General features: G+C 47.9%; 2 protein-coding genes across 2 annotated transcripts; both read right to left on the bottom strand.

The window, feature by feature from the left end:
- Nucleotides 1–503: 503 nt before the first annotated feature.
- LOC103628691 (agamous-like MADS-box protein AGL80) lies at nucleotides 504–1,367 on the bottom strand. The gene has a single exon (XM_008648849.2). The coding sequence runs from the start codon at nucleotides 1,365–1,367 to the stop codon at nucleotides 504–506; it is 864 nt and encodes a 287-aa protein (XP_008647071.1).
- Nucleotides 1,368–4,233: 2,866 nt separating this feature from the next.
- Nucleotides 4,234–8,660, bottom strand: LOC100381939 (putative protein of unknown function (DUF668) domain family protein). The gene is made up of 13 exons (NM_001174713.1): nucleotides 8,227–8,660; nucleotides 7,777–8,125; nucleotides 7,106–7,431; nucleotides 6,896–6,988; nucleotides 6,727–6,817; nucleotides 6,482–6,575; nucleotides 6,271–6,368; nucleotides 6,072–6,141; nucleotides 5,863–5,960; nucleotides 5,578–5,694; nucleotides 5,406–5,482; nucleotides 5,237–5,281; nucleotides 4,234–5,137 (listed from the first exon to the last, which is right to left on the bottom strand). The coding sequence occupies exons 2-13, from the start codon at nucleotides 8,071–8,073 to the stop codon at nucleotides 4,591–4,593; spliced, it is 1,953 nt and encodes a 650-aa protein (NP_001168184.1). The 5' UTR covers nucleotides 8,074–8,125; nucleotides 8,227–8,660; the 3' UTR covers nucleotides 4,234–4,590.
- Nucleotides 8,661–15,335: the final 6,675 nt, after the last annotated feature.

Consider the following 15,335-nt stretch of genomic DNA (forward strand, 5'->3'; position numbering starts at 1 on the left):
CACCGGACGCGGACAGTCCGGTTCAATACAGAGAACACTCCGCTCCTACCGGCGGTTGCGGACCATCCGGCCCTAGGCCGTGGACTATCCGCGCTACCGCAGAAAACACCAACGCTAGTACACATCAAGGTGATTGGCGTCCAGATCAATGTCAACACTGTGCATATATGTGGTCTGACATAAAATATAGCGCATTACATGTACAGATGATATGATATGATGTCTGTAAAGGGTAACAATTCATGAATCCGTTTTTGTTCCAACACCATACACAGTAACCGACATGTATGTCGCATGACAAGTACAATACTTAGGACGAATGAAAAACCACACTGGCAAGTAAAAATAAAATCATATACTAGGATGGAGTGGAGTATTATATATAGGCGGTACGGTACGGGACACCGGACACGAACGACGGCAGGACCGGATACGAGTACTATGACGAGCGACGACGACGGCGATGGTGCCGTCGACTGTGGCGGCCGGGGCGCCTCCGGTCCTCAGATCGGAGGGAAAGGAGAAAGGCCAGGATCAGCCCACCCAAATCCGGCGCCCAAATTGCCCAGATGAGGCAGCATGTCAGCCACCACCCCAACGCTGGTGCCGCCGGCGCCTCCGAAGCTCCCGCGCCCACCACCGAAGCCACTGTAGACGAGCGCGCCGAGGTCCCCTCCGGCCTTGGCCACTTCCATCAACCAGCTGGGCGCCTGCGGCTGCGCAGCCGCCTCATGGACAACGCCCGCGTGCCCGTGCTCGGCGGGGGCGTCGACGCTGTAGGGCACCAGCGGCAGCAGGCTCACCTGAGGCAGCTGCAGCTGCAGGTTCGTCGTCGCAGTCGCAGGGTCGGGGAGGACGACGTCCTGGCCGCCCTTCCCGGCGGTGGCGGCCTGGAGGCGCTCGATGGCATCCTTGACGCCGTTGAGGCGGTTCTCCACCATCCAGCCGAGGCCGGCGATCTCCTCGACGGAGAGGCCCGCGAGGCCCGGGCGGCGGCCGGCGATGGCGTCGTGCAGGAGGAGCGCCGTCTCGCGCTCGTGGTTCTCGCGCCGCGCCTTGCGCAGCTGCTCCCTGAGCTTGTCGATGCGCTGGTTCAGGAAGCCCTCCATGTCCATCATCTTCTTGCACTGGTCCAGCTCCGGCATCGCCTTGAAGCGGGCCAGCACCTGGGCCGCCTTGGCCACGTCGTCCGGCCACACCTCGGGCTGCGACTCCCCGTCGCCGTACACCACCACGCAGGCGTCCACGTCGCACAGCGTCGCCAGCTCGCTCGCCTTCTTCATCAGCCCCTTGCGCCGCTTCTTGAAGGTGGCGCGCCGGGTCGAGTCGTTGGCGATCCACTGCAGGGTCACCTTCTTGCGAGCCATGTCGTCCGGCGCCGGCGCTGGCGATGGGAATCAAATCAAAACGCAAAATGGCGGTTGCTGAGACTGCATGCCATCCTGGAGCGCTTAGCTAGGGCCTAGGGGAAGGAGGAATAGAGATCTCATTTTATAGCCGTCCGTTTGGAAAGAAATGATATAGAATCGTACCATTATTACTATGATACGGAAACAGTTAAGATTTGGATCATAATAGTAGAAATTTAGCGTGTCGATGCTGATTCATTCAAATACACCTAGTAGCTACTAGCTAGCTAGCTGGCTAGCGTATCTTTCCCACACTTATTTTTGCCCATCTAGAAACGATGTCATCTAATGGCCTATATATGTTCATATAGCAACTTGGATTGATTTTGGAGATTTGAAATACATTAACACGGGAATACGCATGCATATACTGCATGATTGGTTGACTCGACGTCGAGCGTCGGTCTCCAGCTAGCCCGGACCGCTGGGTACGCAGGATAGATGTGTTTCCGCGCATGCAGACAATCAAGCGAAAAAAAATACTTCTGCTGCATGTGCGGGTGCAGGCTGCCACCCTCTTCTTCAGTTAACCAAACAGACGTTGTGCAAAGTCAATGGAACGCCACGGGCCTGGAGACAGCGGCCAACCAACCAATCACGCAGATAGTGATTTATTGGCAGCACTTATAAGAAGTCTGTTTGACGTTATTATAAGTATTTATTAGTTGACATGTTTGGACGATCGATGGATGCCAGTGCCACGATAAATGTACGCCTGATTTTTTTATTTTGTTTTTTCATAAAAAATTTATGTTTAGTTTTTTTTGGAGAAACGAATCATATGTTTACACACAATGCTTCGGCTTCATGGCGCATCAAGATTACACGTGTCAGCACCATAAGTTACGAGATGTCGAGATATAAGTCAAATACTATGGACAGTGATCTGACACCACTTGGATGTCATATGGTCTGTAATGCTGACCTCAGCACCACAGATCATGACGTTGAGCAGCCTCATCTTATCTTATTTCTCTTTCCTCTGTCTCGACCTCGACCATGTCTAGATCCTCTTCATTAGTCGTGGCATCGTGCCTCTTGTCTATCGGCTTGCCCATCGCGCCGCCCAATCCCTTGGCCCACCATATGCCGCAATATGCTTATATGCTGACGGATTTCCTCATGAAATTTATCTGTCAGCAATGCACGGAAGCAATGTGCCTTTGTAGGTTTGTGGTCGCTAGTGAAGAGGACGGCTTGAAGATTAGTTGAGGGCCAAATTGATGTCTATTAGAAACTAATGGAGATCGACACTGCCAGGTGTGGTTTAAGATAGGCAATATATTATATATATGTGATTATTTTGGTATTATAGTTCTGGTAACATTCGAAGAAGTTTTGGATAAGAGTATATGTTACTCATTGTATCCGATATGACATTGAAAAGAATCTCTTACGGTCATTGATATTCATGAGTAGAGATATCAATGGGGAATTCTCCATCGGGTTATAGCATCTCAGACACATTCCATCATATTTAATCCATCCACATACTCATTTCCATACCCATCATGGGTGTAAAAATCATCTCATATACATTCCTATTCGGGTTTCGGGTCCTCAATAGGTCCACATTCCCAATTAAGGGCTAACTAGGTACTAACAGCTAGCACAAACTATCCAGATTCAAACATCACCACATCGTCAAGCACTCATCCATGAACCCTGATCCATTCATCCATCTATCATAAAAGAAATCAGTACTTCGGGACCAATATAAGAAATGGAGAAATGGAGTCAGCTCACCTTCCTTGGTCACCGTCCGAGTTCGTTGGCGCTTGAAAATCCATGGTCGTCACCATCATCCTAGGCTTCTATAAGTCGGCGGTGCCCCTCGTCGCTGGTGACGTCGCCAGCGTGTATTGTCAGCGCAACTTTCCAGTCGTGCGACGGTTGGCCGGCTAGGCAGGATGTAGCGTATGACTGGTTATTTTAGAGTTTTATTTTATTTTTTTGCTAGTGTGCTAGTTGTCTTGTCGTGTTGCCTTATTGGGCTATGACCTAGGCCTGGTGCGCTGCCGTGCTAGGCTTGGTGGCCGGCTAGGCCTCAACTCATTCATACAAACAGGACAGGTGTACACGTATGAAATAACCATGGGTAATCGGGTCCGGATTATTGCTTCTCAAACCCATACCCGTTTACCCAATGGATGGAGATTTTGTCCCATATCCATACCCATGGGGACAATTTTTTTCCCATACACGTACCCTAATAGGGGAATTCCCCACGGGTTAGCGGGTATCGGGTCCCCATTGACATCTCTATTCATGAGTTTACGTTAGCATAGGACTAAGTCCTCAATAAGATTAGCTAAAATAAAAAAAGGTAATTCCTTTTTAACCCACTCCACATGACAACTTGGAAAAGAGTAACACATAATAATTATCAAATATTAGAAGTGAGCAACAAATACAAATAAAACAAGAATGAAATGAAGGATAAGTCAATTCCTTGCAATAATGAAGTCTCAAGAGTTGTCAAGTTTACTTGCACCATCCTCTTGTCAAATTTTATATCACTTGTCGCTACAGAGTGTCTTATAGACCATGGATTGCCAAGGTGGCTGCTAGAGGCCCCTGTGTCACATATAAATATATATGCTTAGCCCTATTAACCCCCTTGTATCGTTGGCTGCTAGTACGATGAATAACTAGTTTCTGCCTCGCCTGGAGAGAGTCAGATTCAATTTTTTACCAAGATAGGATTATAGTAGAGCATGAAGCCATCCACACATGTTGCTTGGGCTGCGTCTTGTACTCCTCGCCTACAGCAATCTTGGATGGCTTCCTATCACTCAACTTGCACTGCGAGTGCATGCCTATTGCATTTTCGTGACTTATGTACGTATATAATAATAATAAATATATACAGTTATTACAGCTTACAAGCAACAGAGTTTGTTTAGCCTGATGATTTGGCACGGTACATGTACAAATACTGACCGCCCGACAGAAAGGCAAAACAAAAGGAGGGGGGGAATCTTGCCTATGTGTATAGTATCTTGTTCTTTCTATGCATCCATCCTGCAGCGTTTCTGCAGGCATTATGTATGCTAATCTGCTAGCAGTCCACACGAGAGAGAACCGTTGTTTGTTTCCCATCCCATTCCATTCCTGAACCCATGGCCACCTGCTCTCTGCTGCCTCCGTCCTGAATTCTCTGGAACCCACAGCCACAGCTTCACAGCCGCGTCTGCTTCTGCGCGTCCACTCTGTCCACCACGTCCTCCAGCGCCTTGATCCGGTCGATGTCGAAGCCGACGGCGACGGGCGACGAGGCGGCGGCCGACCTGCCCGTCGCCAGCGGGAAGACCCTGCCGCCGTGCTCCCGCGACGACGGGCCGCTCTTGCTCAGCCTGTCGTTCCTGCTCAGCGCCACCCTGTTGCCGCGGGCCGCCGCCAGCTCCTGGCTCTTGCTCTTCCCGGCCCCGGGGGACCGCCGCCGGGTGTAGGCGTCCTGCAGCATCTCGCGCTCTTCTCGGGTGAGCCCAGCGGGGCGCCCGGAAGTGGCTGCTGCTGCTACCACCACCCGCGGGGCCGCGTGGGTCGGGGAACGGACGGGGGATCGGCTCGGCGACCTGTTTGCCGGCCTGCTGTAGCTGATCAGGATGTGGAGCCACACCACCAGGTCCAGTACGCATGCGTCGGCCTTCTCCTTGTCCGCGTGGTACAGCGTCTCGATCTTCAGCGCGCCAGGTTGCCCGGCCTGCTTCTGCGCCGGGTCGTTCCTGCACAGACCGGCCGGAGAGTTCTTCAGCTTTGGCGCCCACACGTCGAGCTTAGTAATAATATAATGCTCTTAAAAGAAGATCTCATGAGTGTCTTACCCTGTGTTCGCCCACTCGCCAACCCATCCGAACCCATGGTGTGCCCTGGTTCATAGCATCACAAACAAGGGTTATAAATATCATCAACGTCCAATTCACTCCTGGAAAAAGGACCCATGATTCTACTTTTTTCTTCTGTAGCTAAACAATTCGACCCAACTTGTAGTACCTGGCCGTGTTATTGGCAACCGGGACAATCCATTGCAAAGTCTTCTCCATTGAACTCCTGGTTCTAGTGATCGGAACCTGAGGCAGAAGAAAGTAGCAGTCAGGGAAATAAAGCTCCCGAGTGGATGTTGTCGATGTGGACAATGGAACATCATTCCCAAGCACCAGACTACCTCTTGAGACTCTGTCGGAGTTATCAGCCTTGTTCGAAGAGCAGACTTGACGTTCGGGGGCAGACTTTGATAGAGCGCATCTCTGGTGCTCTGAGGGGGGACGGAGCTTCGGGAAACCTTAAATTAAGCAATGGATATCGGTCAGCAAACAGTTCCCCAGTAAATTGTAGTTGGAGACAGAATTTTGTTGCAAGTACGTTCCAATTATGCTCACTAGCTAGCAGCATGAGGTTTGTAAATATGACAACATTACTCTTTTTTTTTGAGTAACCACGAGATACTTACAATATTGTCAATCTGAGAAATGATATTAGCGTAGTGAAGAGAGAGACCAGCAGACCCCAAAGTTTGACGGCTCTCTTGTGATTCGCTCGACTCTCCAACTACAGGAACAAAAAAGAAAAAGCGCATAACAGACAAGTCAGTACTGATCACTAGGTGGTAAAACCATGACTGGTTTGATGGCAAGTATAGAAGTGAGCGAGCAAGCTTACCACAAGGCCCAAAAGTATCTTGGATCTCGACATGTAAGAAGTGGACAATATCTACAAGCTTCTCCATGACCTACAAATAGGAGATGCAGTTTGCATCATTCATCTTGCCCGTTGAAAACAGATCATTTGGAGAAGAAGAAGAAAAAAAATGTCATCTGTGCACTTCATCGTGTGCATGATTTGAATATGAACTACTCACAGAGTCAAGAGGCTTAGACCAAAGAGACTTTTTCTTCAAATTGTGTACATGCTTCCTCTGGCTCTTCAGCTCTTGTCTGATGATCTGAACAGTGTCCCCTGTTCATTCATGGGAGTCGGTTATTAAGTGTGATGAGGATCAGGGAACTGGACTGGCAGAAAAAATAGCATCTGAAGCGACAAGGGTGATACATGGATGACCATCGACATACCCCTTTCAGATGTAACTGATCTTTTCTCTTCCTCCAACTTTCGGCGATAATCTTGCTCAAATCTATCTAGTGCGTGTAATTCATGGTAGAGATCCTATGGGGCAAAGTGGAACAGCAACAACATCAGGAATGGCTACATGAATCATACTGATTGCATGACATGCAAAGGTGAGCAAAATGTAGTCTAACACAATTTATTTTCTGTAAGAACACTAGAGATTTTTGTCAACATGTGTGATACTCACACCAGTGTGGCGAACAAGGGCCATCAGTTGCTGCATATCTGCTTTCGCCGTTTCTTTTAATTGTGGTTGGGGTGTAATTTCTGACTCTAGCCTGGAAACAAACACAAGGACTAGTGAGATCATTACACTAGCAATCAATCATTAAGCCATGTAAACAGTGGGACCCTACTTGGAGAAATAACGATCTAGGTTGTGCCACTGAGGATCTTTGCAACGATTCCCAAATCTTATGACTTCTTGTGAAAATATCCTCAGCTCTTGCCTGCAAAGATGTGACCAGAATATGAAACCTTTCGTTATTTAGGAACATGAAAGATGGGCCACAACATCTGCTAAACCATATCACAGAAATCAAATGCTAACATATCTGTTGGCAAACCTCTTGTCAGCTGCAGCAATTCTCATCAGATAACCCATGTTGCTTGAAACTAATCGTTGTACACCTTCCGATAGAAGGACCATGTCCTGCAAGTAGTTCAGGCTTTCTTTGGACAAAGACTGCATGAGGCTCATGCCCTTAACTATTGTGTTTGCAACCTCAAATGCAAGGATTGATATTTTGTTCCCCTTTGTCGTTGGTCCTGCGACAAAACCCCCTCCAGGGCTCAAACTTGACATGCTGCTACTCAGATTATCTAGAACCTCTACTGCTTTCCCAAGTCCAGAGGTACTCTTTCTACCAAGCACTGTGCCTATGTCTGAAACCTGCAAGAAGAGTCGAGAAAAACAGAAGCATTAGGAAATCTAGCACAGTAAGCTTCTTCTGAACCATAGAAACATGTCTGAAAACTCTGAATACACAACACAACTCAATAGATTGGCGCATGCCCTATGCTACAATGTAAGAACTTAGTGCCTCTAATTACCAATAAGATCATAAGGTAACATTGTTTTCAGCAAAAATGTTGTCACTACACAGTACACAATGTACTACAACACCTAAGTCTCAATGCAGGATCTAACATTTGTTTCCCGACAATGAACTAACCAATTTTGATGCGCAATTTATACCAGCACATGTAAATCAAGATTCTAGAAGGAAAGACTTGCCTTGCTTGGACCAGCCTTGCCGGAGGCGCTTCTCCTAGGCTTCCCAGTCTTGGCCTCCTTGGAGACCGAGCGATGAACCTTGCCACTCGTTGATGGCGGCGAGCCCTTGTCAGAGAAACGAAAAGACTGATCGCTCACTTGGTTAGGATCCACCGCCTCCTCGACGGGCGCGGTCCTGTTCTTGCCGGCGGCTGAGAAGGCCTTGAAATCCTGCTCCACCACGAACCCCATCGCTCGGAATGAGAGCTCCGTTGGCGACTTGTCCCCTGCAATCCCCGCCGAACACACGCCGCCCATGGTGACAAATGTCGATGGGCCAAGAAATCCAATAGATCCACCAGCCAAGCACCTGTAAAGATGTGAGAATGGCCGTGAATATCGCTCATTCCCACCCGACGCCGGCGATAACAACGAAGTAAATGGATGCCGAAAAGATGGAACGAAGCTTACCCGTTCGAGGCGTCGCGTTGACGACGCTCCCGCCGAAGAAAAAATCAAAGCAGAAAGAAGGTGGCAACCTCCAACATACCAAGAACCAAGTGGAAATTGCGCCCTTTTGAGCACCAAACAAGGGAAGAGAATAGAAGGTATCAACCACCAGGCAAGTACCGATCGGGAGGAACCAGACAAGGGGGCCAAACCAAGACCGCGAGATTCCGCCGCCGATTAGTCAAGGAAGCCGGCTTCAGAGAGACAGTAGGATTAGATTTTTGACGGGGCCCAACCGCCGTTGAAAACTGCGGAACGAGGAGAGGGAGGGACGCTCCGGGCCGGAGCCGAGCAGCGGCGACAGGCACCTCCGACCGGCGGTGGTGATGGCGGCGACAGGACGGGTAGGAATCGCGTGCTTTTCAATGGTTGTTCCGATGTGGATTTGATCGGAGAGGTGTGACAGTCGCGCTTGCTAGCTTTGCTTGTGTTTCCTTCTTCTCGGTGCCAGAATTTATTTAAAAAAATAAAATAAAGGAGAATGGGCAAAGTCTACGGTTCAGACGGGTTTATTAAATGCAGGATCTGTCAGCCCACCGCAGCACTGACTTTTTGAGACATTTGACTTTGCGCTATTTGTCGACTGGTTTAAGAAATTTCTATCTCCTAAAAGAATATTTTATGTCTTTTACGCTACACTCTAAAATGATTCTGTCTTTTATATCTTCTTAGTCTCCAGCAAAATCCCCTAAATTTAGCCCTTTATACCTACAGTATTAAAAATCCATTATATATAATATTTATTCTATCTTTTTCATATAATTTGGTACTCAATATATTAAATTAAAAATTAGAAATGTATTTTATTTCGAATTCCCCAAGGGTGAAAATCCCCAAAATCCCTTCTGTGTGCACCGCCGCGGCGTTGGTGCTCGTCCCCGTCGTGCGCTCTCCTCCTCCATGGCGTTGGTGACTGGTCGTTCGTCGTCCTCGTCGGTGGTCGCTCTCTCTCCTCGTCCTCAGCGAACTGTCGCGTCTGTGTTCTCTGCGGCTGCACACGTCCTCCTCGCCAGAGGTCACGCGCTCGTCCTCCTCGTCGGCGACCACGACATTCTGGTGCTCCTCCCTAGCGATCCGTCGTGCACTCGCGCGAGCTCGTCCTCCTCTCGGTGATTTGATGTGTGTGCTGCTACTCGTCTCCGGCAATTCGCGCGCATGCGTCCTGACGAGTTCATCACGAGAACAACAGTGAGCTAGAGGTTTGGACGTATAGAGGATACACAATAAATCGCCAAATGTAGTGGGCGAAGGATAAGCGCTATAATTTAACGGACGTGATAGAGAACGATATTGGACAGCTTCAGGAGGATAAGAAACGCTAAATATAGCTTTCAAGACCATTTGCAGCCCCTTGCTGGAGTCAGCCTAAGTCTCAGATATGTTGTACTAATAGCCTTACAAATTGTGCTTTCTTTGTGTCCAGGCTTATAGCCTTAGGATTTATCTAACAAAGTCTTGAGATGGTATGTTAGACGGACAATACGGTTATACAACCAACATTTCAATGCTCGATCGTTCGGATTCTTCAACGGATGTGACTCGCGAGTTGGAGACTAGACTGCTAGGTGTAAGCTCGCAAAAATGACGAAACACACAAACAACTTTATAGGTCTTAAGCTTTCGACACTCGAGAGGTAGGAAATGATCGAAATTGATCAATAGCTCGGTTTGTATAATCATACGTGAGAGCTAAGGATTTAATCCGTGCAAGTATAATTTTTGAATCATTTAATATTATGCTTTAAGTGGATAAAGGTAACATAATTAAAATATTAATTATGTCTTTTATAAGGTTTTAGCTAAAAGTCATATAAACTATCAATATAACTTTTCATCTATTTATATTATAGTTTATGAATATTGTCAACTTACTTTCCAAATTTAAGACTTATTGTTTATGTTTTTAACTTAACCTCCGAATTTTAAATTGATTGTGTAATTTGATTTAAAAATTGTTTAAAATTGTTAGATGGTTTGATCAAATATATATATGAAAACTTTACATGACATACCTTACATTAAAATTCTAGATACGCCACTGCCCGAAAATATAGTGTGTTTAGTTTGAGGAATAAGTTAGTCTATCATCTTATCACTCCTAACCTTTTTTGTTTGGTTTGTAAAATAAAATGAGTTGATCCGTCATAATTTCATTCCTCATAAGCTAATAATTAGTATTAATATAAAGAATGATTTCATCCATCAAATTTATCTAATAGACTCATGATACGTCGCCTCGTCTAGAATGAATTGGTTCTTCAAACTAAACACCTCTTTAGCGTCCCGCATCCGGCATCTCTCTTCACACATATTTTCGCGTGAGGCATTGCTCCCTAATCCATCCGAGCGCGCATCTCCCACGTTTTTTTCTTGGGTGCGACGAAATCTCGAGACGCCGAGGCAGACGAGGGAACAAGAAGACCGGCTGACCGAGGGCAACTAAGAGGTGAATGCACTATAGTTAATAGTTAGTGACTAAAATTAGCTAGAGACATCCAAACACTTTAGCTAATATTTCAGTTATTAGCTATTTTTAGTAAATTAGCTACTAGCAAAGTTTTAGTCAATTCACTGTTAATTCTAGTGCATTCAAACACCCCTAAGTAGCAGCATGTATCTGATTTTTGCGATCCCCAACCGAGAAGGCCTTGATTCGCCGATCTGGGAGCGACAGGGGGGAGAGATTACACAGATCGGGGACCTCATGCTGCTTCGATTTGAGCTTGTTCCTACTAAGTGAAAGTCGCCTTAAGGGGGGGTGAATAGGCAAATCTGAAATTTATAAAGATTAAGCACAACTATAAGCCGGGGTTAGCGTTAGAAATACAAACGAGTTCGAAAGAGAGGGTGAAAACAAATCACAAGCAAATAAGGCGGATGTGTCACACCCGGTTTTAGAAGGCAAACCGAATGCGAACCATGTACGTGCCAGGATCAGTTATTCACGTACACAGCAGTTACATAATATGGACATCATCACACAGTGCTCAAAATAGTATTAATAAGGGAAATAGTCGATTACATCATACGTCTGAGACGTCCATATAGTTCTTACAATAAATCAAAGTGCGGAAAAGAAACGTAGATAACGCGGCCTTCACAGGCAGCCGACTGGGGGTTGCCGCTAACCCACACCTAGAACTCGTCGTAATCTTGGAACTCCTGGAAGTCTCCTTCCACAGCTTCATCTTCGCCTGAGCAGTGGTTGCAATGCTGACAACCTGGGGGGGTTGGTGTGTAGAGCAAGGGTGAGTACACATCAACATACTCAGCAAGTATCCTGTTTGGCTGTAGTGGACTAGCTTTATGTGGGGATAAGTCAAGCAGTTGCTTTTAGTTGGTCAGATTATTATTTACTAGTAGAAAGCCAAGTTTTAGCATTAACCCAAGTTATTAACCCGATGTACCCTTTCCAAACGGAAAGAATACCACTTACCAGCACCATAGTCATAACCAAAACCATCAATCTCATAACCACCTGTACCACAATGTCTCTGATCAAGTACCACTAATCACTGGAGCTCCCTTGGCCGCTCATAACCGCGAGCACGGCTGATATATCAGTTTTCAAACACTCTGCAGAGGTTGTGCACTTTACCCACAAGCCGTGATTCCCTCTTGCCTCGGGCCGATCAAACCCTTAAACACTACCAAGGTGAATAGGCAGGGTTTCACTACGTAGCCTTTACAAAGATTCCCCGGGGCTGTAGTCACCCGTTAGGTTTCCTAAATGCACCGCACTCCTCCCCAAGGGGCGAACCCAAACTTGGCAGAGCGAGCCGCATACACCGAGCCCCATTGACGGCACGACGGCTAAGTGAACTACATCCCGGATCCTCTAATTATTCAGCTAAGGGCACCCCATTCCACCCTCATGGTTGCACTGTTTTCCCGGGCGGTCATCCATAGAACAGGTCCTTACGGAGAGGCACTCGAGAAACCGCTCGAGCCCCCTTGAATACCACAAGTACAACATCATAATAAGAGAAGGGAAAACAGCGTATCATAGATAATCTCATCATGTTCATTGATTAGAGTTGAGCAATAGCATAAAGCTAAACAGTAATAATCCAACCCAAATAGGTAAACAAGGACATGGATAACAAAAGCTAGTCAATCCTTAGGTATAAAGGTGTAATGCGGGAGGTGAATTAAATAATGAATAGGACAGAGATAGGTCAAAGGACACTTGCCTCCACCAAACGACTGCTGCTCAGGGGCTTCTCCTGCGGGTTCCTCGGGCTCTTCGACCGAATTGTTCTCTATGCGATTGCAAACATACATACATCCACATATTTAATACAAAAGAACAGTACACCATACAAGGAAACAAATAAAGCGAATATGCATCAAGTATGACATTCGATATCGCATTTGTTATGGTTAGAAAGAAACGGGAAAGGGTCTCGCAGGGGGTTAAATCTTATGCACTAACGATCAATTACAATTGGTTCTTAACAAAAGAATTCTGTTATATGCACTAGTGGGAACCTAATCATTTTAAGTTGATCAACATCGCACGAGATAAACAATTAACTACATGAATCAATTAGCATAACGGAATTTTAAATTAAACTTCCTATTTCAATGGCATATGAACAACGATTAGCCTACTTAAAATAAAATAGCTATGATCACAGAAAGTAAATAAAATAAAATAAAACGAAATAAATAAAAAAAAGGGGGGGGGGGGCGGTTGAACCGGCCCTAGGGGCGGTTGAACCGGCCGGCTGGGCGGCGAGCTGGGCGGCGGGGGCGGCTGAGCCGGCCCGGTTGAACCGGCGGCCAGGCGAGCGCGGGGGGGGGGGGGGGGGGGGGGTCGGGCTGGCCAGGCGGCCGAGCCGGCCAAACGGCCAGGCGAGCGCGCAGCCAAGGCGGCCAGGGGGCGCGCCGGCCAGGGCGGCCAGGCGGCCAAGGGGCCGGGCGGGCGGACGGCTGGGCGGCCAGGGGGCGCGCCGGCGGGGGGCACGGCCGGGGGCTGGCCGAGCCGGCCAGGGCGCGGCCGGGCGGGGCGGGCCGAGCCGGCCATGGCGGCGGCCAAGGCGCCGAGCGGCAAGGGGAAAGGGGAGGGGGGGAATGGGGAAGGGAGGAGAGGGGGAGGGGGCTCACCGGCGATGGGGACGGGGCGGGGCGGGGCGGCCGAGCGGGGCGGCCGATCGGCGACGGGGAGGGGCGGCGCTAGGGCAGGGGGTAGGGGCGGCGGCGGCTTAGGGTGAGGGAGAGAAAATGGGAGAAAATGAGAGGGAGAGAGAAAGAATTTGGGGGAAAAGGGGAGGTGGGGGGCGGTTGGGCCTTTTGGGCCCAAGGGGGGGGCGCCAGGGGCGGCTGGGCCGGCCGGGGTCGGCCCACGGCGCGGGAGAGAGAGAAAAAAGAGGAGAGAGAAAGAGAGAGAGAAAAAAGAAAGAAAAGATCTTCTCCTCATTTTCGAAATCCGATCTTTCTACATGAATGCATTTGCACTTTCAAAGCAATCAAAAGAAATGCAAGGTTCGGCATGGTGCATCAAACAACATAAAGTATTTAGGGTTTTTCTTACATGGGAAATCCAAACCGAATCCCGCTAGAACTTTGGAAAAGGTCAAGGTGTAGCGAGGGCAAAAAGAAAAAGAAAAGGTAACGCCCGAATTTTGGCGAGTAAAGAAAAGAAAAAAAATTCAACTGCAAAATTCGGGGCGTTACAAACCTATCCCCCTTAAAAGAATCTCGCCCTCGAGATTCAGGGCTGGCTAGCAAAGAGCTCTGGGTACTTAGCCATCAGATCATCTTCACGCTCCCAGGTTGCTTCTTCCTCAGAGTGGTGATTCCATCTGACTTTGCACATTCTGATGGTCTTCCTTCGGGTGACTCTATCTGCAATCTCAAGGATCTGAGCTGGCTTCTCAACATAGGTCAAGTCCTCCTGGACCTCAAGACCTTCCACTGGCAACTGCTCTTCTGGCACACGCAAGCACTTCTTCAATTGAGACACATGAAAGACATTATGCACAGCAGACAAATTCTCGGGCAAACTGAGCTGATAGGCCACTTCTCCTCGCTTTGCAAGAATCTGATACGGACCAATGTAGCGGGGTGCTAGCTTGCCTTTCACTCCGAATCTTCTGACTCCTCTGATCGGTGACACTTTCAGATAGACAAAGTCTCCGACTTCGAAACTCAGCTCTCTTCTTCTTGTGTCTGCATAGCTTCGCTGCCTCGATTGCGCTATCTTCAGATTCTCTCGAACCATCTTGATGTTCTCTTCGGCTTCAAGCAAAATGTCTGGCCCAAACACTTGCTTTTCTCCAGGCTGATCCCATTGCAACGGAGTTCTGCAACTCCTTCCATAGAGCGCCTGAAATGGTGACATCTTCAAACTGGCCTGATAACTGTTGTTATAGGAAAACTCTGCATAAGGCAATCTCTTATCCCATCCGGACTGATCTTGCAACGCACAGGCTCTCAACATGTCTTCAAGAATTTGATTGGTTCTTTCGGTCTGGCCATCTGTCTGCGGGTGATAAGCTGAACTGAAATTCAGATGTGTGCCCAAGGCTTCATGCAACTGCTGCCAGAAATGAGAGGTGAACTGCGTTCCTCTGTCTGACACTATCTTCTTTGGCACACCATGAAGACAAACGATCCGAGACATATACAACTCTGCCAATACTGCACTGTTGTAATTGGTCTTGACAGGTATGAAGTGGGCTGACTTGGTCAAGCGGTCCACTACTACCCAAATGGAATCGTAGCCGGCTCGAGTGCGAGGCAATCCGACTATGAAATCCATACCGATTTCATCCCATTTCCACTGAGGGATCTGCAACGGTTGCAACAATCCAGCAGGTCTCTGGTGTTCTGCCTTAATTCTTCGACAACTATCGCACTTAGCCACATGCTCTGCGATTTCCCTCTTCATTCCGTACCACCAGAATTTCTTCTTCAGATCCTGATACATCTTCTCACTGCCAGGGTGAATCGAATAAGCTGTCTCATGAGCTTCCTTGAGAATCAACTCCCGAATAGACTGGACATTGGGAACACACAAGCGGTCTTTGAACCATATCACGCCTTCTGCATCTTCTCGAAAATCT

The sequence above is a fragment of the Zea mays genome, chromosome 5 (genome assembly GCF_902167145.1).
Source record: "Zea mays cultivar B73 chromosome 5, Zm-B73-REFERENCE-NAM-5.0, whole genome shotgun sequence".
Taxonomy (NCBI): Eukaryota; Viridiplantae; Streptophyta; class Magnoliopsida; order Poales; family Poaceae; genus Zea; species Zea mays.